Here is a 26685-nt window from a genome sequence, read left to right as displayed (position 1 = left end):
GTGAAGGGGTAGTATGTTTTCTTTAGGGTTCAGAGATGAGCAGCCTTGAGGGACAGCAAAGGTTTTTAGACTTCATGGATGGGTAGCATTAAGGGGTAGTAATGTATTTTAAGAGCTCAGGGAAGGTTTCAATCAAGGGATAGTAAGGGCTTTTATGGGTCATGGAAGGGCAGGGTAGTGTTATGTTGTAGTAAAGTGTTTTTAAAGTTCATGGAAGGTTAGTGGTAAGCAGTAGTAAGGTTTTTTGGAGTTCATGAAAAAGTAGCGTTAAGGGGTAGTAAGGAGTTTTTTGGGTTGAGGGAAGTAGCATTAAAGGGCAGTAAAGGGTTTCTAGTGTTCAGGGATAGGTAGTTTTGAGGGGTTTTAAGGGATGTTTAGGGTTCAGGGAAGTGTAGCATTAAGGAGTAGCAATGAGTCGGTAGGGTTCATGGAATGGTAATGTTATGGTGCTGTGAAGTGTTTTTATGTATCAGGGAAGGGTAATTCAACATTAAAGTATTTAAGGTAAGTCAATTATTAATTTAATAGATAAAAATGTTAATTTTGCAGAAAATTAAGTATAATATCTGTTCTAAAAATGATATAGTAGATGAATATTAATTAAATTAACACTTGCGGGCCAATGAGCTTAAATAAGCCTCTCCAGATCATAAATTCTAAAACTAGGAATTAGAAGGAAAAAAACATAATTCTCTCAAGGAGTACCATGGGAAGGTGTCTTTGAAGTTGATGATGGGAAGGTAATGGGGTGGTGGCTGGGGCTGCAATACACAACACATGCTCACCTTCTTCCCATCTGTGGTGCCACCAGAAAAGAACAATCACAATAATTTTCTAATTATCTACCAGGCATATAGGTTTGCAGTGGTAAGTGTTTGAACTAAAGGTCAAGCACTATTGTAACACAATAGATAGACTTGATAAAAGAATACTTGCTCACACAACTTGATAAACAAATGATTATCACAGCTCTTAGAAGTTAAGCACTTTTTCTGAAAAAGCACATAACGTCTGCCCAATGAAAACGTACTCCTGTACATCAAAATGTGTATGGAGCCAAAACCCCTCTCTGTATTACTCTTGAAAGCTGTTTTTAGGTTGCTCAGATAAGGTCACCTACAACTGTGCCATCAAGCCAGACATAAAAACACAATGTTCAACTGGTTCATGAATTCAAGATGCGCAAATAGATACAGAAGTTTCATTATATTTATCGGTTTATAAAACATCAAAAAACAAAATAATCAATATACACTGTACATTAATGCAAAATATCTACAACTATCAATTCACAAATTCACAGGGTAAGCCCGTTGTATTGCTGGCTAGACTGTGTCTTTGTTTTAGTTATGTTAGACTTCATTAGCAAGTTCTGGGGGGCTCAAATAGAGTATTTGGTCCTGTTCTGGCAGCTGTATCCTAAAAGTTGCATTCAGCTCAGAAGACTTCATCTGCAGTATTGTGTCCAGTGCTCTGGACTAAGGTGTCTAATTTAGGGGAATTGAACTGCAGAACTATGTTCAGTTCCAGTTTCGGGGGTCTCATCTGGAGTGTTGTGTGCAGATTTGGAGGATAGTGGCCAGCTCTGAAGCCCTCGGCTGGAGTATTGTGTCCAGTTGGGGTGGCATCCAGTTCTGGGCTACTCATTTGAAAATATTCTGCACAGTTCTAGGATTCTGTGTCCAGCTCTGGAGTATTTTCATATAGAGTATTGTGTGCTGTTCGGGAATATTGTGGCCAGTCTGGGACCCTTCATCTGAACTGTTGATTCCAGTTGAGGGGGACTCTCTGGAGTATTGTGTCCTGTTCTAGAGCATTGGCAGCTGGAGTTCTTCATCCAGTACAGGAGCATTGTATCCCTTTCTGTAGCCCTCTCTTGGAGTATTGCATCAAGTTCTGGGGGCCTCACATGGAGTCTTGTAACCCGCTCTGAAGTATTGTTCACAGACGTATTGTGTCCAGTTCTAGAATATGTGTCCAGTGTTGGAGACCTCATCTGTGCTCTTGTGTCTCCTTTGGGAACATCCCTTTCCAATACTGTATCTAGTTCAAAAAGTCTATGTGAAATAATGTGTCCAGTTCTGGGGACCACATCTGGTATATTGGGCCAGTTTCTTTGCAACACATTTACAGATCGCTAAGTACAGATTAAAGACAGTCCTGAGGACATCTTCCATGATGGCATTAGATTAGCATTAAGCAGTCTTTGCAGGAAGATTCTTACACTCAAACCTAAACTGTATAGTATTTAGTTCAAAAGAGAGATGGAAGATCCAAGAGAGACATTTAAAAACCTGTTGTAGGAGTACAATGGAGGTGGGAGGTGTGAGACAGGTACAGCAAAACATGTGGTCAATGAAGGAGCCATGTATCTGAGACTCATGAAGGAGAGGATCAGAAAACAAAAAAAAGTTCTTGGGAGAAATGGTGATGAAGAAAAGGGAAAATCTGATGACTGGAGAGATGGAGCAAATTCAGTGACAGAATTATAGGTGAGTAATGCACCTCCTTTCTGTCTCAAAGCAATGTGCTCTTTTAAAACACACCATCCACCCAGAGATAGAACATACCATGACAATAGCTAAAAGAAAACTTGCTCTTGAGGTCTTTGTGAGACTGCTCAGCAGGCAAATCAATGTCTTTAATGTGACAATAATTCAAGTAAAGTTTAGTTTTGTGTTGCAGATTCTCCCAGAGATTACTTCTATCTGTACAACAAAGCAGAGTTCACCAACTCCTGAAAAGGTCTCACTGATGTCTGATGTTGCTAACTGAGATTCAACTCCTTTGAAAATCTCACTGTGGATCTTGGTGACTGAGATGTCAGCACATGTATATTTTTCTGAAAAGCCTGAGTGGAAAATGGCTATGGTGAGAATGTGAGTTCCTTGGAGGAACGATTTTCCTGACTCCTCAGATCAAGTGTTAAGGATAAGGTGGCTCCTTTTCTGAGCAGCAATTGGTTCAATTCTTTCGGACAATCCTTTTCTTGCGAGCAGCAACAAGGTCATAGAAGGGATCTCGCGTGATGCTGGCCCTGGAAGGAGAAATTTAAATATAGTGAGTAATCCTTAGATGCACCAAGAAGGCATCAATAAGCAATGAAGCAGGACAAGCCCTCAAATGTCTCCTGCTGTGATATAAATTATGATGCATCAACTATATCTCTCCCCGGCAGAGTCAAGCAGTCTGTGGTGACACTTACTGGCTGAATGATGCAACATGGGATGTCAGTCATGATGCATGTTGAGGTTTAATGTTTTGACAGACTCTAGGCCTAGTTCACCTTTGCTTCAGACCACAAGAAACTATCCCTGAAGGAGAATCTGTTTAGAAATTAGAACTTGATACTATTGTTTTCATGGATTAATCCATAAGACTCTCTTAAGCGAAGAAACATGGCCCTGATTTACTTAAGGTTTTCACCTGTGTACGACAATCTTAAAACTGTCCAAAGTCAGAAAAGATACTCTTAAGCTGTCTTAAGATGTAAATCACAATCATTTAACAACCCTTTAAAATGATGGTAACACTGGGGAGTATCTGGAAATAAAAACAGCAATGTCACTGAAGAAACAGACATGGCAAGCCTGTCCTAAATAGGGCCTGGCGTCCAATGCTGTTACACCTGTGATCATTTGATGCGAGGATCAATGACAAAGGTTTTTCGATGATGGATTTAGTTGAGGCTCGACCATCAGAAACCAGATGGTCCCCCCAACTCTACATAAGGAGGAGAACTGCAAGGAGAGCACACAGAATAGCAAATTTTGCCTCTCCCAAATGAGCCTCTTTTTGAAAAGACACATATTGCCAGGCTTAAAAGGGCCATACGATTGTGTTAAGCCAGAGAATAATTACGCTCAAATTGCTGCTAGGTAGTTGAGGGATACCAGTCATTCTAGCCATAAATCTGTGCCAAAATGCCCTACTAATGTCAGTGTTACCATGCTGCCATATCATGTGGGTGGGGCATAGTCAAAACGAAAGAGGGTGGAGAATGCCAGAGGCGCTCGCACATCAATCAAGGTTTATCTAGTATCCGTCCAAAATAGTCTTTAACTAGAATCAGCTGGTGATGGGTGCCGGGCTAGCCATACACCTGCCACCACAGGTGTTAGAGGTCCACACACTGGAAGAGTGAGTGGTTGCCTGTACATGTGGGTGGGGTATAACTGCCTTCTACATGTTCTGTGCTCCTCAGGTTAGTTATTTAATCATTTGGTTGCAAAAGACCTTCATTGTTGCATCCCCTCTCCACTTGCCACTTGGTCTGTGCCCAGTCCGATAATCAGGTCTGCATGATCCTAGATGATGAGGCTTCTTGACAGCAGCACTTGTGCTTGTTCTGGGATAGCTGAGTGCTTGCCAAGCATCCTTCACTGGCTCTATCCAAGCTGGACCTGCATTGGTTTGCTTCTCTAGAAAATTCGTAGATGACCTTCAGTGGCTGCCTTAATTGGGCACTTTGGGGAACTTGTCTGGTTTTAATTTTAAGTCAAGATGTAGCTATTCTTCTTTTCCCAGGGTGAGTGTCATGTGTGGAGACTGTGTCATGCTGCGAGTTAAATTTTCCTCACAGTGCTGAACGTCTTGACCTTAACGCTACTCCTAAAGTTTGGTGTCTGCTGGAAGCTCAGTGCCATGTTCAGCGGTAGTTATCATGTTTTCACTAAATGTGTATGCTGATAACTCAGTGCCATGCTTAAAGTTCAGTGTCAAGCTCGCATTTCAAAGCTGTGCTTAGATTCCAGCGTATGGCTTAGTGCTGAATAGCGTGCATGAAGTGAAGTGTTATACTTGGAGTTTGAGCTATGCTCAGAGTTCAGTGCAGTACTAAGGTGATTATTTCGAGATGCCACATAATTGTGATTGGTTCAATGTTGTATGTAGGCCCTTATTTACACTTTTTTAGCACTGCATATGTGTCATTTTTTGATGCAAAAGTGTCACAAACTTGCAAAAATAAATTTGTATTTTGTAAGTTTGTGCCGTTTTTACATCAAAAAGTGGCGCAAATGCGGCGCTAAAGGTATAAATATGGGCCTTAGGGCCAGATGCAGGAAACTATTTGCGAGTCGCAAACGGCAAAAAATGCCGTTTGCGAGTCGCAAATTCCAGTTTCCAATACAGAAATGCATATTGCGAGTCGGGACCGACTCGCAATATGCATTTCAGAATCACAAATAGGAAGGGGTGTTCCCTTCCTATTTGCGATTCGGAGTGGTATGCAATACCATTTGCGACCGCATATGCGGTCGCAAATGGTGTCGCAGTTACCATCCACTTCAAGTGGATGGTAACCCAATCGCACTTTGTGAATGGACCCAAAACTATTTTTTCAGGGCAGGTAGTGGTCCAAGGGACCACTACCTGCCCTGAAAAAATACCGAAACTAAAGGTTTCGTTTTTTTTTTAAGTGCAGCTCGTTTTCCTTTAAGGAAAACGGGCTACACTTAAAAAAAAAAAAACTGCTTTATTTAAAAGCAGTCACGAACATGGAGGTCTGCTGACTACAGCAGGCCTCCATGTTTGCGAGTGCCTAGACTCGCTATGGGGCTGCAATTTGCGACCCACCTCATTAATATTAATGAGGTGGGTCATTGCGACCCCATAGCGACTCGCAGACGGTGTCTGAGACACCGTTCTGCATACCAATTTGCGAGTTGCAAATTGCGAGTCGCAGGGACTCGCAATTTGCAAGTCGCAAATTGGCTTTTTGCTACATCTGGCCCTTAGTGCTTAGAGTTTAGTGTTGTACTTAAAGATCTATATTTGCTTAGAAATCATTGTTATGCTTTGATATGTGTAACCCAAAAGGGCCTGATTACGACCTTGGAGGATGGGTTACTCTGTCACATGGGATACTCTGTCACAAACGTGACGGATATCCCATCGTTTAACATGTTCCATAAGCAACTTGTAATATGGCGGACAGGATATCCGCCATGTTTGAGACAGAGTATTCCATCATCCAAGGTGGTAATCAGGCCCTGCCTTTTCAGCGTTATTCGTAGACTTCAATAATAAAGTTGTTGATTGGTGTATTTAGTTGTTAACCTTATATTAATGAGGTAAAACCTTTGCGCATAGTGTTTACGTGTAAAAATGACAAAATACTGAACACTGCTTCAAAATATACCCCTTTGCGATGCACTACTTGCCTTTTCTAGCCACATAATTTATTCAACCTTTCCGCATTATTCCAGTGGCCCTGGCTATAAGCCAAATACAAAAATCGTTTCCTCTGCAATCTCTACGAGAACAGATTGTGGGAAAGGACACATTTTGCACTCACATATATTTACAAAGGGAATTTGGGTTTGTGCGGAACAATGAGACGATTTCACAGCATACACACACGTCTTGCCACTGCGCAGATTTTGAGTTCCGGGGCGGGTGCAACCTCAGGTGTCATTCACAGAGGCATGCATTGCAATGCGCACTTGATGCACATCACGTCCATTATGGAGTAGAGCCTAGGAAAGGACTGCCACAGAGGTAGCTGCAGTGCAAACAGGAGATGGAAGTGCCCATATCTACACTGTAGGTCCACACATACGTGTGGACGTATAGATTTAAATTGCCAGCCCCTAAATTAGGGTTGGAAATATACATCAAACATTAACAAATACGTGGCCTTTAAAGGTCATTGCCTCTCATAGGGTAAAGTGATTGCGTTGGTGATGGGAGCACAGAACAGGCAGTTACTTCTGCATGGACAGCTAGATGGAGAATGCAAGTGCGGTGTCCGCTCTCCCTGCCCAGCCCTTTCCACTGACCACAGGACCTGTTGGTGACCCGGGGGCGGCGGCTAACACGATGAACATTTTGCACATCGCAAATCATGATCTAATTTTCGTGAACGTGGCACTTTGTCTATCGTTAGACAAGCTTGGTGGTTTGGCTGGATATCAGTCATGTCTTCTTCACACATCTCAGGCTAACTCATTACACAAGTGATTCTTATTCTGTTGACTTCTGTCCACCCCCACTGAATCACTACTGGAAGCCTGGGACCCCCGACTAAGCAATGTATGGCATGTGAACCTCAAACAAATACACTAAAACACAGAAACAAGTATATATAAAAAAATACCCAAATTACGGCACATTTTAATTAATCCACACAAAAAATACTAAAATCAAGGTGGGAGCTTTTTGAAATGTAGTTTTATCTCTAAAAGATGACGTGATTTGTTGGACACTAGCATATCACTTTGCCTTTTTTACTCTTAATCTCTCTTTTTATTGGCACATACAAGTTCATCAATTGAAACCACCAATGGTACAAACTGGATTCCGTTAGCGGCATGTGCACTGCTTCAAATAATCAAGATAAGAATCCCAACTTAATTTTTGGCCTCCACTTTCAAATTAGTTCACAATCACAGAGGTTTCAAAACTTTCAGTTTAGCTTTTTGTGCATAGGTGCTTTTTTATCCGCCAAATATGATTTACTTTTCTAAATAATCTTGGACTCCGTTAGGAGGCATCCCGGGCCCAGAGCCCAAGGACTATAAGTTAATAACCACTGCCTCATGCCATCAACTTTTGTAAGTTTGTTATCATGCATGTATGGATTAAATTTGTTGGTGCCAGTGAAATGCCATTTGTAAACTCTACACAAACTCTTTCGTACTTTGGGATTTTATGGCACTAGGCTGGATTAATGTACATTTTTCCTGTGAATACAAATATTGCCTCTTAAAACAGCATACCTCACGTGTAGCTAGCTATCCCTCTCAGATGCCAAGATAGCAGCACAGATCCCTAACAGTCTACAAGTCAACTCTTTACTGCTGCTCCCTTGCAAGTGGCATTCTGGAGAGCAACAAAGCCCCCTGAATTCCAGACCTTTCCTCTGCCTAGGAGGAGTGCCATGCTTCCACTCTATCTTGCCTTATCAAGGGCATCATTGGTTGCATCCTCCCAAGGTCCTCACATCCCATACTTTGCTGAAAGCAGGAGTGACCTCCTAACAGCTGCAGTCGGTGCTTAATGTAGGTCAAGGGTGCCCAAGCTGGCTTTAGGAGGCCTGGAAAAATCCCAGAATCACAGGATAATCCCCTATCATGTAAATTCATACCATGCAAATTCATATTATGGGTATATCTTGCTTATATCAGATCTTGCTCTCATGGACCAACATTGGACACCCAGGGTAAGAATGAATACAGAGCTAGGAAGTTCATATAGAGTCCATATAGTGACATTTAGTAACTGCCAGAGTGAAAATGAAAAACTCTTTGTGATATACTGATATATTCGAAGAAGCCCTGCCAATACAATCTACAGTACTGGTCTGATTCTGATCGTACTGTGAGTGCGTAGCTGAGGATAAGGTAAGGGACCTGCAGATTATCTGTAGTTTGAAGCTGGATTGGATGAGCTCAACAGCCTCAAGAGAAATTAGTTTAAAACACTGCTTCTAAAATGAGGTTCTCCTCAGATCATGCATTTTCCTCTTTTGTGACCAGACCCCACAGGTTTGTTTGGACATCCCCTGAATAAAAAAACCCTTGTATGGACAGCCCTTGCCTAAACGCCCCTTGTATGGGGACCGCTTGCCTAAATGTTCCTTGTTTGGGAACCTCTTGACTTTGGACATCATTTGCCTAAATGGTGAAGAAAAAAAACGAGGGTCCTCTGGAATTGCAGCATGAGGTCGCAGATTGGTCCAATGTTAAGGAGGCCTTTTCAAGATATACCGATTAAAGGGAAGAGTGTTTGCGCCATGCATCATAAAGTGGCTGTCAGAGCCTTTGTTAATTTGAGGCATCTGACAGACCTTGCAGGGAGGTCAGAATGTAATTCCCCATCTGATCTACAGCAAAAGAGATCTTGTATTCCCACTCATGAGATCACTGCATTGATTCCTAGTAATAAAGCAAATTGAATTTAGAATTTATTGCCTGACATTCCAATTATTACATGTTGCGAACGGGAGAAACCCAGGCTCTGTTCTTTGATACTCACTCTTCACTTTGTGGCACCCTAGTGGTACAGAAGCCAAGTAGCAATTGAAGCTTTGCTGTCCAAGACCAAAGCCTCTGGGACAAGCCGCCTATTTGCTGCTTTACTTGAAAACCTTCCTGTTTCATTAGCTGGCATGTCACTAGTTTCAACAATTGCCTCTCTGTTTAAACTCTGTGCATGCAATATGAAGAAAGAATAGGACATAGTATATAAAAACGTTCTTGGGGAGAGAAGATATGTTCGTTTAAACAGACAGATATTGAAGCATTTCACTCTTGGCTGGTTGGTGAAATAGATTCCTCTAAATGAGAGGAGACGTACCTCATTCAAATCAGCACTTACACAGAAATCAGCAATAGGACACCCAGACATCCATCTCTCCATCTAAAATTAATTTCTTCTTATCTCCCACACCTATCCTTAAGCGAGGCCTATTTTGCGACCCCTCACCTGATTGCGGTGATCCACTGGTCTTGCTCCTCTGGAGTAGGTGCAGAGATGCGATAGGACTCATGTTTCCCTTGTACCACTTTCCCATCATTGTCGGTCTTGCAAGCTTTCACCTTCTGGCCTTTGCAGCCATTATTGAAGAGCTCAAAACAGTTCTTTGTAGAGTTTGGGGAAAGAGAAGAACAATTACTGTACATGATCTCAACAGGACAGCCTTGTTTTGCAACCACTGCCACATGAAAATTCCTGACTAGGTCTTGGATAGAGTAATATTGTAAGATCATATCTTGGCCACTCCCTAAATTTGGCCCATTAACATAATTTTACAGAATAATCATAACTCATACGGCACCTTAATGTACTTCTAGAGTCTTGCACAGTCTAGTAGCTGCTCTCTCAGACCAAACTCCTTGCATACCATTTTATAAATAGGGTGCCCAACTCCCTTCAAGTCAATCCAGATATTGTTTCCAGTCTTAGACCTTTGTGTTATAGTCTAATGTATTCTGGTTGTGGTAGTCTTGCATTGCTTCCACTGAGCTAATTAGACTAACACATCTAAAAACAGTGATTCGTGAGTGAAAAGGTCAGGACTGAAGAGAGTATCCTAACAGCCTAGAGAGAGATTATCAACCTATGTTTATATTTGTACACAGTAATCCGGTATCTATTAGACTACATGGTAGCATTAATTTATCCACCAGCCCTCACAGTATCATCCCACTTATATCTCAGGAAATTACTTCTGGTAGAAAAAAAATATTTCCACCTCAGCTTCAGTGCTCACTCAAACTGCCAGTGCTACCCACAATCTATCCACATCCTTAGCGCACCATCATTTTTACTCACTGGTTTCTTGGAGTCTTCCACCTTCTGAACAGAGAGGTTCTCCAGCGGAATGATCCCTCTGGGTTCTTTGTCCTGCAGAGCGAGGAATGAAATTAAAATGGGTACATTGGTGGTAAAATGGTACTACTGCGCACAAATTGAACACGGCACATGCTCAAGGGTACTTCAAAACCACAATTGACAACTATTACAAATTCTAAGTTTCAATATGAGCAAGGTGAAAAACTGTTTTCCAAGTTTGGACAGCTGGCCTCTAATATTAGTGTCCCCTCTTAACTAGAACAATTATGTAATTTTTTTATCATGTGTTTTTTTCTGTTGCAATGTGGTATAAAGACACAACTCACTATTAGTAAACCAAGAAATGAGGCTGCAGCTGCCAACGACCCCTTCAGCATTTTTCTCCCTTTTTCTCAGTTGTGGGTCACTGATGTCTTGATGGAGTGCTATTATGTACGCGATGATTTGCTTCAGTCTATGATTATGCTCTTGCCCAGCAGTGGCTGGGATAGAAAGTAACATCCCTCGTGTTCTGGTGTCCACCTGCTACATCTGGAATGCAATATTCTGACTTCCTATTTTGAGTCACTTGTTGCACCAATGCCAGTCTGAGTCCTTTCTCTGATAAAACTCCTACACGGTTAATTTACACCTCCCTTAATAATTCACTCTAGTCAGTTTCTAGTATGTTATGTTAGAATAATTCACTGGGGTGTACGTACACACAGAAATTTCTCGTCGCTATAAATAGAAGAAAATTGTAAGCATATTCTGCTAACATACTTAGATCAAGGATCACCTAGGCTTTTAGGAGCGTCCTGCTGAATTTCAAGAGTTGTGATTCTCTTCAAGGTTAGAGATGAACATTGTTTGATTTTTACCAGGCACTGCCTGAAGGGATTAGCTCCCGTCTGGCCATTCTCAGCTTGGGGACATTTAGTATGACAAGGATGGCCATACCTGAGAGCAGATTGCATAATATTGATGGCAGGAACCTTGCAAAGATGGCTTCAGTAGATTTAATTGCAAGAACCATAGCTTTGAGCACTACCTTTTGGTTACAGACAACCAAGTGTAGACCAGCTTGAACAATTATCATGGACCTTCTGAAGACCTGAACCAAGCTCTTTACTTATGAGGTGACTGACAAAACAATGTTATTTATCCATTGATGACAGGGTTAATTTACCTGCATAAGAATGCCAAAAACATTTACTTTCTCAACATCAATGTTTATTTTGAATCGTGTTGAAGCCATGATAAATTTCAATGGCTTATTATTAAGAATAATATAAACATTTATCATTTTGATTGTCTTTGACTGGATTCCTATACACATCAACAACTCTAATGGTGTGTAGAGGCACCCCATATGCTGGTATTAAAGTAAAATCTGGGTAGCAGGACCAAACCAGGGTAGCCTTACCTGGTACCCAAACCACAGTGGATACTTATGTGCATAACTAAAGGGTAGTGCATAGTCAGCTAAGTGCAGATTAAGACTCTTCTTTTACATTCTGATATTTTTTTCAGCCATGGTATTCTGGAGTATCTGGGTACCATGGTGTGTCAACTTGGATGACCCATGTACATTCAGTTGCTATGATACATCCATAACAATTGAAACCATGATCCAATGATAAAATTCAAGGAAGAGACTAATGAAGCCTAACTAGCTGAGCTGACTGGAGCACCGGCAGGACAGATCACCCTCTCCAGTGACAGTTTAGAGTTGGTAATTAAGTCAATATGTTTATTATATTGACAGGTTGGGGCAACTGCACATAGAAAAATATCATAAATTGACAACCCAAAGAGAAGAGCCAATGGTGGTCTACAAAACCTTACTGGGATTGGGTTTGAAGTTTGTGTCATCATATCCACAATCTGGTTGTGGATGAGCATGTATTCAGAGAGAATACATTGGGGCAGGTGATGACAAGGATATGTCCTGCAGACTGGATATAGACCAAATGGAAACCTGCCTCGAAACATGCACATATAAACACAACACACATACCGTAGTGAATTCAAAGTAATACAGGCAGTTATCAGTGAGGATAAACCATCGACGTTTCCAAGTTTTTACACGCCCACCTGCAAAGAGGATAAGAGCAATTTACAATGGAAAATACAGCTCCTTCATGTAACGCCTTCAAAGGTAAACAGTTTCAGAAAGAAAATGAATGAATGAGCAAAAGAACTGTCTGAAGACGTGGCTGAAGATAAGCATAAAAAAATAGAAGAGGACACTCTTTGCTTTTTTAATGCACAGCAGCAGAGTCACTTAACCCAAATACTTCATACCACACCCCCTCCTATTCAGATCATGAGCTTTGAGGTTCCTCAGTTTCCAGAGTATTGGCATCCAGCCTCTCCATAGTCCTGACCCATCCCCTTACCAAGTTTCATGAGCCAACCCTCCCGTTCTGGGTTGAAGAAGGTGTGCGTCAGGTCGTTGCCATCATCCTCTGGGATCTTAAATGGCTCACTCTTGATGCTGTCATAGAGTTTCTGCAAAAGAAAGGGGAGAGCTATCAACTGGAGGGACCATGGTCCACAAGAGTACACTGTGGACAAATGCTTGTACTGCCCCAACCTGACTTCAACATCTCCCGACAATCACGTCATAACTATCCATTAGCATCAACCAACAGAGTTCTCACAGCAATCAGCATCTCCCACCAAGCAATAGCTCTCACAAAGTAACAGCTGCCATCAGCAGGGATTACCTACCAGTTCCCACAAACTACCAGCTCAAAAAAACAAACTACTCATTCCAACCAATGGCTTCTACAAATAAAAGATTTAACCAACCACTTGCTCAGGCCATCCTGTCCTACGAACCAACTGCTTCCAGGAACCAACAGCTCCACCCAGTTAGCTCCCAACAACAAATAGCTCCGACCACCGTTTAACATCTTTGAAAGGACTGCACGCTATCAAAATCTCCCAAGTTTCCTATTTGATTGTCTGAAGAGAGGAAGACTTTGCCAGTAGTCACAGGCCCACCCTGCATTTAGTATACAAATAAAAGGCGTCAAGTGACTCCTTGTGAGAGTCTCAGTTATAAGGAAAAGCCACAAAGGGCAGAAAAATCTCCTTGATAATCTGGATAATTCTTGACTAAGGGTGATGAATAATATGAAGATGATGAATAAAATATGAGTTGACAAGGAAGGTATTAAAGCCACCCTGTGACAGAAAGAGCCCAGCACAGATATTCCAGAACTAGAATTCGTAGCAGAAACCCACCTGATAAGATAGAGCAAAAATCAAGAGCAAAGAGAGTAACAAGTTGGTAACAAATGTGGCGAAAAAAGGGGAACAAAAGCATTGCAACACAACCATTTTAGGCCACGCCTTCATTTTGTGTTGGCAGGCAGGAGCTAACATCACAGGAAAGGGGTTGGCACAAACTTGGGGCCATATTTATGACCCCAGTTGTGTCCCACATGCACCCTGCAATGTGGCACATGCGTGATGCAAATTAAAAGTGGTTTCATAAGTCTCAAGTGAAGCAATGCAGTGCAAATCACTGTGTTCTTTACTCTGCACCAGAGACGCATTCCATGGGTGTTGCATGGGTGCTCCGACACAATATCCATGGATTTTGATGCATTCCCAGATTTACCAGAAGTGACAGACCTGGGAATGCACCAAAAACCTACACCTCCCCAGGTGAGGCATAACAAGGAGAAATGTCTTTATTTCTCCTCATTGATTCCTCTTTCTATGTGTGCTGTGTTCTGCAGCACACATAGAAAGAGGAAAAGCCTCAGGGGGTTGTTTTGTGCAAAGGTGCCCTTCCCTGCACAAAAACAATGATACAGGCAATGGAGGCACCCTGGGGCAAGGGTGCCCGCTCTGGTGCTAGACAGCCCACTGTGCGCCAGTGCTGGGGAATGGACAGGAATGTGCTGGGAAAAATATGGCCCATTCTTGCCCTTTTCCCTGTGATGCAGTGCAGCGCAGCAGGATGAGTTGCTGCTCTGCGCCTATTGGCCACAAATATGGCCCTTGGTTTGGGAACTGGAAAAGCAACCATCTTGGATAGGAGTAAGCTTAACGCTAGCTATCACTGCTTCATCCAAGGAATAGCTTCCACGAACTACTAGTTCCCAAAAAAAAAGCCATTTCCCAGCATTTGCCATAACACACCAGATCGCTGCACCAAACTGCTACAGCTACCCACTAGTTTCCACCAGTTGCCAGCGCGCACCAACCACCAACTTCTATCATGGCACCAGGCCTATCTCCTTAACATGGGTTCATCCCATATTCCAACTGGATGCCACCAAAAACCTATCTTTCAGTCTCTAGCCTGGGGCCCATCCTCTCTAATAATACAAGGTACTGTGCACACTCCTTAAAAGTCTTCTGCTTTCTCAACAGTAGACTCTAATATTTTCATAGTAGGATTCTCACACATTTGTCTCAGGATCCCCCCACACCCTCTTTAGGGCTCTCACCATCAGGAGGTCCTCAGGAAGGTCCCCGCCATCATTGATGCCACGGTTCATGGCCACAAATCGTTGCAGTGGGGGCTTGTCACGGACGTTGGGGTTATGGAGACTAGTGTTCAACATTATAATGGAGAAAGAGAGAACATAGCACGTATCTGAAGACCGTCAGAGAAAAGAGACAAGAGGGAGATTGTCAGTATCATTGAAGGGGAGTCGACATTTTACCTAATATTCAATACAAGATGGTGAAAGTCCTTCTGGTCATTTTTCTGTTTAAGAAGATGTCAGGAATAATAATCTATATCTTTGCATACTTTAAATACACAACTATGCACTATACAATTTGTTTCTATTAACTGTTTTGTATGTGTGAATAAATGTTATATGACCATGTAGAGGAGAGGAGCTGAAGGCTGAGTTCATAAGGTCGTGGAACTCCAAGGTGACTTTCAAAAGCCTCTTTAATCTATGGTAGAGGGTATTTTATTCCTTATAATACATGGTCACATTATGAGCCCTCCCCAAAATCGATTACGCCCTAGTATTTTGCTCTCTCATGTTAACAACTGATCAGAAGAATAAAAGCAGAATCTGTACTGCAAAATTAAACACACAAAAAAACAGTTAGTCATTTTTATAAAATCATTTTAGAACCAGTAGAATGTAAGCCAAGTTAAAAAATATTATCTAAGATTGTGCAGAACCCTGAAGAGAACAAGGAAAAATAAACATGTTGCCCTAAACATCTCATTTCTGCATACCAATCATTTTATTTTAGAAAATATATCAAAAGAAAAGAAAGCCAGACAAAAATGTACTGTACGTTCTACACACACAATGCAACGACAAAGTGCAAACACATGGCATGCAGCTAATTTTCAGTGTATGGGAGAACTAGATGGTAGCTAGAAGATGCTGTTCCCCTGCAAAGGTTGTATATAATATAGGTATGCACAAGTCAGAGCCCATTTTCCTCCTGGGAAAATGGTGGGTACACTTCTGTTCTCCTTTGGGTTCCCTGCCTGTGCCTCTCACATGAATTATAGTTTGAGTTTTGGTAACACGTAGGAGTCTCCTAGGTCACAGTTGTCCAATAACGTCGCTCCCTCACACTGCACCTTTGTCTTTTGTCTGTAGTGCATGGGCCCTCTTTCTAGCCAGAGGCAGGGTCTTCACAGCTCATGGAAGTGTATGGTCCTAAACAGCTCACCAGGAATGATCGCACTGGCTCCAACCTGTCCTGGCCGGCACTGCTCCAGCCCCATGGCTTGTGTGCAGGTGAACACTCTGGCTGAGGAGTTTGTGTACTCCAATTGTCCAGCTCTGGGTCTGCTTTCAGGCAATTCTTGCCTTTTACGTATTCCTCCTGGTCTGGTCCAGCCACAGCCTTTGCCTCACAGTGTCAGTAGGGAGGTGGGTAGAGTTGCTAGAGTCCTGTCAGGGGAGGTTCAAGACAAGGGCACTAAAAGGGGGACAAAGGGGGAGGCTTCCCTACTTAAGTATTAGGGGTGAGCGATGAATTCAACTCTGCTGGTGGAGTTTGTGGAGTTTTTCTCAAAAACTCTGCTAAATGGTGCGGAGCTGAATTTTTTCTCTCGCTCGTGCTCACCAACTGTGGGTTAGCGAGTGCGAGTAAGAAAAATCAAATAATAGACCACCTCCAGGTGAGATTTCTCAACGGAGCAGTCACGGAAGGTTGCTCCCACTCGCGTTGAGAAACCTTCCACTCACTCAGCTGCAGTTCGAACAGAACATCTATGGTGAGTGGCAAAAAGAAGCAGCACCCTCCTGCGCTTCCCATTGTGCCACTCGTGCTGATTTCACAGCTCGGGACAAACTGCCGGTGTTAAAATGTAAAAAATCAGTGTAGGCAGAGCGACTTACCGCACTCCGCCACCTGCGGAACTCCACTAGCGCTGCAGAGTTTTTTCTGCACTTCGCAGAGTTCCACGTAGAAGTACTCTGTGAACTTTGCCCAGGCCCATTAAGTATCATTCATCCTATTGAGAGTAGGACTTCTGGGGAACATGGGCTTATCCTAGACTTCAAAGACACACCTCTATCTAGTACTCTCCTTGCCCTATAATCTGGTCCACTACAAAGGACCTCAGGAATGCTCTGGAGAAGCCATGTTTTTCACACATCTATCTGTATGCTTCCTAAGCTCCATTCTATGTACCTCTGCAGTAAAGGATATCAAAATGGATTCCCGGTTGGTCACTTGTGGCATACGCACACTCAATGCACATTCAAGCTACTTACAGCATAAAACAAGTCAAGGGGTAATTAAATGGGCAAAACAGAAAGATAGAGGAACACAATGAAAAGTGAAGAAATGGGCCCCCTTTAACCACTGGAACATTCCCCTCCCTGCGAGCGCTGTGTGAGCATGGAGCTGAGAGCTTGAGTTTTGAGCTAGAAGTATTTTTTGGAAAACTGTACATAGACGTGTTTCTAGAGGCGAGTGGAGCTTGATTTGTGGAGGTCTTTGTAGATAAAAGTTTTAATTGGAACTTTGATAAGAGCCATTGTGGGGAGCGGAGCATCTGAACTAGTTGTAGCCAGTCTTGGAGATTTGTGCAGAGTTAAAGTGTTCAGCCGTAAACGATGTAGGCATTGACGTCATTTAGGGTCGACCCCTGGCTTCACCCTTGAGGCCCCTGCCACTGCATGTGAGAACCCTGGCCTCAGGGGTGGCAAAATCAGTGCCAGGAAAACAGTGGCAGCTGGTCCTTACGGATATCGGTTAGGGCTCCTCTCTTCGTTCCTCTCAATTTTTTATTACACTCATAGTGAATATTGAAACATTAATCACTAGTAAATAATGTTTCATTATTCACTATTAGTGTAATAAATAATTGAGAGAAAACAAAGAGAGTGGAGTCCTAACCCACTTCCATTTTTTGATTATACTAACAATGAACAATGTTTCATTTATCACTATTAGTGTAATAAAACATGGAATACAATTAGCTGGAATATGAACTTCCCTGGCAGGTGAGGTAATAGAAATTAATTAAAAAGTATATTGTGTATGGGTGCTTGCGGGCAAAGATGTGTATATATGATAGAGAGAGTGTGTGCATGTGTGAATGTCTTTGTGTGTAAGCATGAGTGTATGAGTGAAATGAAGGTCAAAGGGCATGTGATGTCACTTCTGCTTCCCCTGGCAGTTTGGTAAAATGACGTTCTTGGATGTAGGGTCTGTCCCTCTAATCTGTTTCTGTTAACCTGTTGCTGGCACCACTGCCACTCCTCCACAAGTGGGTAAGCTAACGTTAGTCACGCATAGTACTCGGGATCACAGATCTCAGCTTTGGGTTTCCCTCCATGTTACTGGAGTTTCGGCACTCCTGCATGATTGTGTATGTGGAGGCAAAAATCAACAAAATACAGAAACTTTCTATGGGGAATTTGAAGTAGGAGTACATGCTCTCCAGGGCGATCTAGGGACTCTTCATTTAATTTAATATGACCGAACAGTATTGTTCCCCCAAAAAAGATCCGTTTTGCTTCTCCAATACCACACCCTACTACATAAGGAAGCTCATGTGAGAGAAAGTTTGGATATCTTCATATTTCGATCGGTTCAGCATGCTCAGTTCTTCAGATATGTACCACTTCAGTTAAAGCCAAAGCAGTGGTTAATTTTTGTTGCTTTGATCTACTGTCTGCTGGTTGGTCATTTTTTTTATTTAACTATGTTTGCTGTTGTTTCCTGAGTACGTTTGCTGTGTTGCACAAGTGGTTTACAATTGTGTGAGTTTTTTAAAATTTATGGTAGGGTAAAATTAGTCATTCTTTTGCTTTGATTTAATAAACCCATCTCTTCTTCCTGAAAATTAGCATGACCCCGTCAGCCTTTCACAGAAACAAGACAGGAGTCTTTCTTTTGTTTCTATCAACTTTCGGACAGCAGTAATTATGAACAACTTTTCACCTCTTTTTTGTTTGACAGTCAGTTCATGATACTTTTGAAACATCAAATGCGTTTGTAAAGATACATTTACTTGGCGGATCAGTGTTTGTGTGATCATTTTGATAGTAGTGCTAACATAGATCCCTATCGTTTGTAAACAGAGAACTGTGTTCCAGTCTTGCTGCTTGAGACAGTAACAGCAGCTGGAGATCTAGTTACACGGTGAGGTGAATCATCCAGTATTGGCTCCCTGAAGTTATTATATATTCTTTCAACTTGTGACTGTGGTGTTCTGAGAATCTTCAGGAGTGGAGGCTCATACAGAATATAAGAGCCCTCCCATAACAGTAGCTTACTTGATGACTTTTCAGTATGTTTTAGGAAGATGGTTATAGAGTTTGAAACGATTTTGTTTAATTTCTGAGGCGCTGTTAGGTTTTTGTGTAATGTGTTGTGAGGAGGTGGTTGTTATTGGCGTGTGTGTACTTTTGAGTACAATTGATTCAATGTGCCAATAAGTGGGTTACCTGATGTTTAAGATGATTTTCATTTTTTTGCTTCGCTCTTGTTCAGTGTGTTTTGAAGAATGTAGATGGGGAGTGTTTCAGAATGCATTGTTGGCTTAGTGACTTTAAGTATTCTCTGGGTTGGTCCGTATTTAATGGTACAGAATGATTACTGCCTTCTTCACAATGAATGATGTGTGATTGGCTGATTTTTTTGTAAATGCTGTTGAAATCTTTGTTTTTGTTGGGTTGGCTCTTTTAGGTGAATGCAATTTGTTTTCTCCTTGGTCTGGGTTATTATAAGGTTTTTGTCTTGGTTATCTGTGAATGACGAGACTAGAAATAATACTTCTTCGTGAGTTGGAGAGGGGTGGAGTATGTTAGTCTGTGGATGTTATGGTGAACGTAATGATTGATGGGGAAAGAAATACCTACCTATAGACTGGAAAACTCCCGTGTTACAGAGGCAGTAGCGAGCAGCAAAGGCTTCCATCATACGATCTATCTTCTGAGCTTCTCCAGGGAGCCGGAAACTCCAGAGGAACTGCCTACAGCATATAGGGACGAAGGGGAGAGCAATGAGTAGGGTAAGAGGTTAAGCAAAACCTAAGCATACAAAAAGCTAAAGGAAAGTAGAAAAAGTAAGAGGATAAACTCTTTCTTCAGATTAGAGGGAACAAGGAGTAGAGAAAGGTAGGAGGAAAGGAATCATAAACAACATGAAGTAAAAGGAAGAGTTAGCCACAGCATAGTACAAGTAAATTGTTTGTTTAATGGGCAAAGCTGCAGCAGTATTATACGCAGTGCCCCGGTGGGCACAACAGGCATGTGAGTCCACTTTGTATGCGCCCGGAACACTGCGGAATTACAGAACAGGCCGCAGATGCTGATGCGGCCCTTTCTGTAATACAGATAGCACTGGCGCACATTTAGCGCCAGCCTTATCACCAGAGTGTGCTCCCTCATTTGCATGGGGGCGCGGCCCCATGCAAATGAGGGAATGTCTTTGCTTCAGTCCCCACCTGGTGTTATAGACGTGGCCGCAGAGGCAAAGAAGCTGTCAGGAGTTGCACTGACTGTGCATACTAGAAGGTGGTACACTGTTAGTGCACCCACTGATGGCAGCCCTCTCGAGGGGGTAAAGAGGGGCCTGTGGACCCCCAGACATGCTCTTGCAGGTGGGTGCAGTCACTCAGTGCACCCGCCTGCAAAGCAACCTCTAATTCCCCTTAAAAGTGCAGGAGGTTTGCCGCCTGCACAGTGAACCACACGGCAGCTGCTTCAAAGCCGCTCCATTTTTCACTTGAATGTGCTGCCCCAAGGAAAGTGCGAGTTCGCAACTGCGCTGGGGGCAGCACATTCAATGTAATAGGTCGTACTTTCTCTGTTTGTGCCAGGCGCACCTGTTTTAAGGTGCATCGTGGTGCAAACATAGAAAGTGCACCCCATGTGTAATACGGCCCCAGGTGAGACGGGAAATGCAATGAAAAGGAAACAAGGAGGCCCTTTAACCACTAGAGCTTTGCCATCCTAGCGAGCACTGTGTGAGCGTGGAAGTAGGAGCCTGACCTGTGAGCTAGAAATCCTTTTTGAAAACTTACATGGAAGTGTTTCTAGAGCATGGACGTAATTAAGGGGTCGCCAGGGGTCGCAATTGCGACCCCTGGCTTGCCCCTTGCGGCCCCTGCCACAGTTTTTGCTACCTCTGGCCTCAGAGGTGGCACAATCAGTGCCAGGAACACAGTGGCAGCTCGTCCTTACTTACCTTGGTTCGGACTCCACTCTTTTTTCTCTCAACGTCTTTATTACACAAACGGTGAAAAATGTGTCATTATTGACTGTTAGTGTAACAAAAAATATAAATATAATTACCTGGAATATAGCCTTACCTGGAAGCTGATGTAAGTAAACAAAAAAGTGCTTTTAAATGTATGTCGTGTGCGAGCTTGCAGGTGAGTATGTGTTTATGTGAGAGAGAATATGTGTGTAAGTGTAAATGTATGTATGTGTAAGAATACGTGCGAGTGCCAAACTGAAGGTCAAGGGGCGTTTGATGTCACTTCTGCTACCCCTAGTATTTTGGCAAATTGAGGTTTATGTTCTAGAGATGAGTGAAGCTTGATTTGTGGATGACTTTGTAGTTGTAGCTTTGATATGGAACTTTCATCGGTGCCGGTGAAGGACTGAACAGCTAAACTAGTTGTAACCACTCTAGTGGCTTCCTGCAGACTTAAACCTTGCAGTTGAACATGGGGTATCGGGGCGGCTCCTCCGCAATGGCAGAGGAGCGTCTCCCCCGCTGACTAAGAGCCAGAAGCAGAAAATTAAAACAATACTTGAATATCATTTTATTTTTCTGCTGCTGGCTCAGCCAGCATGTGAAGAGAGGAGGGGCTGGGCCACAGGAGGTGGGATGAGAAGAGAGGGCACCAAGTACACATTTGTGTTTGGATGGCCTAAGATGGCCATCAAAACACACATGCACCCTTAGGTTTCTCCAGCCCAGCTGTGTACACAACCGGACTGGAGAAACTGCACAGGCCCCAGGGCTGTGTCTGAGAGGTAGACACTGCCGCTCAGACCAATCCTGATGCTGCTTTCATGCTAGTTTGAGCATGAAAGCAGCACGAGGATTACTGGGGAGCCTATTCTGGTGTCCCAGCAAATGCTGGGACACCAGAACAGAAAGGATGACTAGAGAGGCGGCAGGAGAGGACGGCGGTGACGACGAACGGTAAGTCATTTAAAAAAAAAAAGTATTCCCTCCCTCACCGTCGTATCCTCACCTCCCCTTGATATTTCCGGCAGCTACCCCTGCAGGGTATATGATTGCGACTGTGTCTGGGAAACCTATAAGTGGTTTTAATGTTTGTAACAAGCAAAGCCAAAATATAGTAGGTTTTAAGTCATTCAGTATTTGGAAGGAGAAAAAAAAGTTGTTAAAAGAAAGATGCTTCTTAAAGTTCAACTCTTGGGGGTGGAGGTTGATGAGACCAACCATGGAAAAAGGTTGCTTTTCTCATGTCTTGGGATATTTTTAGTTTACATATATTGAGATATTTTGTCTTTTTCACTTTATACATTAAAATAATCATATACATATACTGGTGACACATTTTACAATACATGCATTGATAATTAAGCATTCATTATAAAAAAAATGAACAAATGTAATTTCCTACACCACTTGAAAGGCGAGACACCACCAATAAATGTTTTTTCCTCTTGTGATTTAGACTCACTAAGTAATTCAAAGGGGTAGAAAATTACGTTAGACAAGCAGACAAGCTGATGTAACTAATGAGATTTTTATGAAACCTATAGTTTTTATGTTGCATGTGAGTCTGACTCTGCAGATAGAGAGAGGAGGAGGGATCTTCAAACGTTACTTAAAAGGATATATCTCATTTTATGGTCTATGCAGGATTTAGTAAGAGATTTTTATTATCTAAATGTATTTAGTATGATTAATATTTTTGTTAAGATAAGTTTATATTCAAAGACGTTATTATTGATTATGTAATTATTGCAATATTATTGATAGCAGCAACACATCTTTTAATATCATTAAATAATAATTATTATAATCAGTAGTGGTAGCATGAACAACATTATAATCATTTACATTGTCACCATTATAAGTTTCGGTATTTTAATAATATTTTTAGTATTCTTATTAGGCCTAGTAATTCATCATATCAATATCACTAATCATCAACGATATACATATTCCTTCTGATATAATAATAATAATAATAATAATAATAATAATAATAATAATAATAATAATAATAATAATCACCATATTGTTAGTTTCATAAAGCTAGTAGTATGCATTTAACTGCAGTTTAGTTAGATTTACACTATGTTTTAAAACAAGAACGAGAATAACAACAATAATAATAATAAGTATAATAATAGTTATTATAATCAGAATAATAGTGATAATAACGATGATGATAACGCCTGTCACCCCTCCTGCCCGGTCCTCACTCCCAATTCCCCCTCAGCCTTCCCCTTTCTCCCTCTCCCCGCTCTCTCTCTCTTCCCCACACACCAACCTTTCCCTCCTCCCCCTTTTACTTGGCCCTTTTGCCCTTTAGTATCTTCTGTCCCCACTTCCTTTCCCGGTCTCCTCCTTCTCTCCCTCTTGCCTCTCCTCTTCCCCCTTCCCTGACCTGTTACCCCATATTCCCTCCATCTCATCTCCCCTTTCCGCGGTGTGCCTCCTCTTCCCCCTTCCCTACAACACTTTTGTTGCTGTCTTGTACCTCTTATCCTCTCTTCCCTGGGCCATTCCCCGACCGTTCCCATCCTGGTATCCCCATCTTCCACGCTCTCCTTCTTCCTCTTTCCCTTCTCGCCAGGATCTGCCACCGCATCCGGCCCTACTCTCTCCTCTCCCCATCCCTGAACGTGCTTCCTCATAACCCCTCTTCTTGCACACTCTCACACGGCCTCATCCTCTCCCTGTGTCTCCTCTCTTGATCCCCTCTCACCAGCCCCTGTCCCTCTCCTCTCTCTCTTCCTGTCTGTCTTCCTTGTACTTGCCTCTGCTCTCCCATCCTGCCCTGTCCTCACTACCTTTTCCACCTCCCTCTCCCCTCTCTTCCAGCCTCCTGGCACTTTTCTCCCCTAACATCTGGACAACACCTGCATTTCAGCCTTCTCTGACTCCTAAGGTTCATTTCTTCTTACCATACCTGACCCATCACCTCCCTCCTTCCCTCAAACTCAGCTCCTCCTTCCTTCTTTGCCGTCCCCACACTCGCTCCTCTCCCGACTCCTCTCTCATGGTTGCCACTGTCTATTGCGCTCTCTCACCTTCCTCTTCTTCACCTCAGTACTTCCAACCCAACCTCTCTTCTCCCAGTCTCTCTGTTTCTTTCCTCATTCCTCCTTTCCTTTGTTCCATTCTTGTTCGATGTACGACCCTTCATGTTGCTGTTAGTATGCAAAGCGCATCTGTACCCCTTGGTTCTCATGCACTATATAAAACTGCTACACAAATAATAATTATAATAATAATAATAATGATACATCAGCTGTCTAGGTCAAGAGGAATTTACTTATGGATTGATTTATTCATACACTTGGAGTATAATCTTTGGTAACGCAAGCCAGGCGGGTCACAGAACCATGTGGATGGATCTGATAACAAGCGGAGTCAGGTACAAAAGGGGCACCAACACCACCTCTATCTCCTTGGCTTTGGGTTGCCTTGAGGTAGATGTCACCTGGTGTATCCATTGCCTGAGGGCTTCATAGAGCACTGATTCGAAGACTGCGTAGCATAATTGGCAAGCGGGAGAGGCAGGAGAAGGTCAGGAGGCAGGTAGAGCAAGGGCGGGGGAAGAGAGGAGAGCAAAGCCTTGGAATGTTGCACTCACCTCAGTGCCTGAACAAGGTTGAGATTGGAGAACTCGTGACATTCTACGAAGGCCTGCAGGACCTGCAGATTGAACGGATGCCTGAGAGTAGGGGAACATTGAGGTAGAAAGGAAAGAGAGAGAATGAGAGAGATAGAGAGAGAAAAAAGAGAGAGGGAGATGTTAGAGAGATATAATAAATTTGAGATATCTCCATTTTTAAGTCTTTCTTTATACCCTTTGTCCATCCACCCAACGCTTTCTTCAGTACCATGTGTTCCAAATGCAGCAGAGGTCATGCTGCTATTTTATGCCATGGTGCATTTGAGAGCTTCAAAAGAATTTGTGGATGTGAGGTGAGATGTCCAGAGTCATTCTCATCCCTCCTCAGAGATGATTCCCATTAAACACCTAGGGCCTGATGCAGAATTTGGTGGTAATGGAAGCACCTAAAATTTCTGAGTGGACTCCACTGTCGGAATTGTCTTCATCATATTATTCCCCACTGGTAGCACTTCTTTCAGGATCCTTCTTTAGAGGATTTTTCATTACCAGCCAGTCTAAGTCAGATCCATACACCTCAGCAAACGGTGAGGTAATTGATTTGGTGATAACGGGCCAACACGAACACGAACACACTGCTGATAAGTTGTTGTTTATACCTTCATCTATATTGTGCACACTTCCTAGATTTGGGGTGCTAGTGAGATTAGTCAGAGATAAAGGCACATTGTCTGGTTGTCAGAAGTTGAATGTGTAAACTCAATAGAAGCATATTTCATATGGGTAAGGGTCTAGGGACCATGCAGCACTCACTTTGAGATGTAAGGATGGTACTAAATCTAATTTCGGCTGTGTCCTGAACAGAACAGAACACTGCCTTTCTGGGAGGTTGGTTCTCCTACAGATCCATGGTTCTATCCAAGGCACTCCTGGAAAGATATAGGCGGTCATTATGAACATGCCGGTGTGGCCCGCCATGCCGGCGGTGGCGGGTAAAACCGCCAGCCGGCATGGCGGGCCACACCACCACATAATGTACCCCATAAGGGCCGCCATTGGCAGCCCTCACTCACCGCCAAGCTGCCTCTGTCAGGCAGCCTGGCGGCGGTCGGAAACATTATCCGACAGGGCAGCGGTGCTGCCCCTCGCATAATGTTTCCTCAGCCACCAGCCTTTCCCTGGCAGGTTTCCCCTCCAAGGAAAGGCTGGCAGAAGGGGTGCACCTGGGCACTCCTGGGGGCCCCTGCACTGCCCATGCACTTGGCATGAGCAGTGCAGGGGCCCCGGTGCAGTGCACCATCGCACAGGTCTGCGTGACGGGTGCAGCTGCACCCGCCGCACAGAGGCATTGGCGGCTGTTAATGCCCCGGCCAGGCCTTCCTGTGGGCCGGTGGGCGGAAGCCCACAGGAATGTTCTTTATGCGGCCGGCGGTGATCCGGGGACGCTGGCAGTCAGTGTTTTGACCGCCAGCATGAACACGGCGGTTTTTACCGCCGTGTTCATAATGAGGGCCATAATGTGTATTGCTTGAAGTCTTGCTCCAATCTAAGGGAATATGGATTTTTTACAAAGGGAATCAAATAGGGAGCTTGTGGTCCAGTTGCAGTGTATGTACGTTGGTATGAATCAATGGAGCAAGAGCTTTCACATTTTCTACCAACAGGAAGTGTCTTTCTTTGGCACTAACCCATTGCCAGCTAGAGTTTTGTCACATTTTTTCCTTAAACAATGGAGGCCGCCTCATGATGTCATTGCACACAAAATGGATGCTGGCCTGTTGTAGCACACAGCCAAGATGTAAGGCTCTCCAGTGCTGGTCCTTCCCAAGTAAACTCTATGGTTACAGAATGGAGGAGTCTGGTCCATTCATAACACATGTAAAATGGTGCAAAGGCAGTACTAATCAACTTTCCCAGGTAAAGTATATTTTCTACTAGAAAGTAGATGCAAGCATAACACAAAATGCAATTGAATCTTGCAGTTGTAATGGGGAGGAAACAACACAAAAGCACTTCTAGGGGTCCAAGCAAACAATGTCAACTAAAAAGCATGACCTGTGTTTCATCTGTAGGAGCAGTGTAATGTTAGGCTCCACCCTACATACATCATCTCTATGCATTTATACACATATATACAACATTTA

General features: G+C 43.0%; 1 protein-coding gene across 2 annotated transcripts in view; it reads right to left on the bottom strand.

The window, feature by feature from the left end:
* Positions 1-1189: 1189 nt before the first annotated feature.
* Positions 1190-26685, bottom strand: part of CYTH4 (cytohesin 4) — a 183183-nt gene continuing 157687 nt past the window's right edge. Inside the window, exons 6-13 of one of the 2 annotated variants that reach the window (XM_069231369.1) lie at positions 24560-24640; positions 19605-19717; positions 14751-14899; positions 12681-12792; positions 12299-12375; positions 10279-10350; positions 9430-9584; positions 1190-3037 (exon numbers count right to left, since the gene is read on the bottom strand). In XM_069231369.1, the coding sequence (XP_069087470.1) occupies positions 2965-3037; positions 9430-9584; positions 10279-10350; positions 12299-12375; positions 12681-12792; positions 14751-14899; positions 19605-19717; positions 24560-24640 (832 nt within the window). In that variant the 3' untranslated portion in view covers positions 1190-2964. The remainder of the gene's footprint in view (positions 3038-9429; positions 9585-10278; positions 10351-12298; positions 12376-12680; positions 12793-14750; positions 14900-19604; positions 19718-24559; positions 24641-26685) is intronic. The other variant, XM_069231368.1, reaches the window with a different exon arrangement.

Source organism: Pleurodeles waltl, chromosome 4_2 (genome assembly GCF_031143425.1).
Source record: "Pleurodeles waltl isolate 20211129_DDA chromosome 4_2, aPleWal1.hap1.20221129, whole genome shotgun sequence".
In the NCBI taxonomy this organism is placed as follows: Eukaryota; Metazoa; Chordata; class Amphibia; order Caudata; family Salamandridae; genus Pleurodeles; species Pleurodeles waltl.
This window is presented reverse-complemented; position numbering and strand designations above follow the sequence as displayed.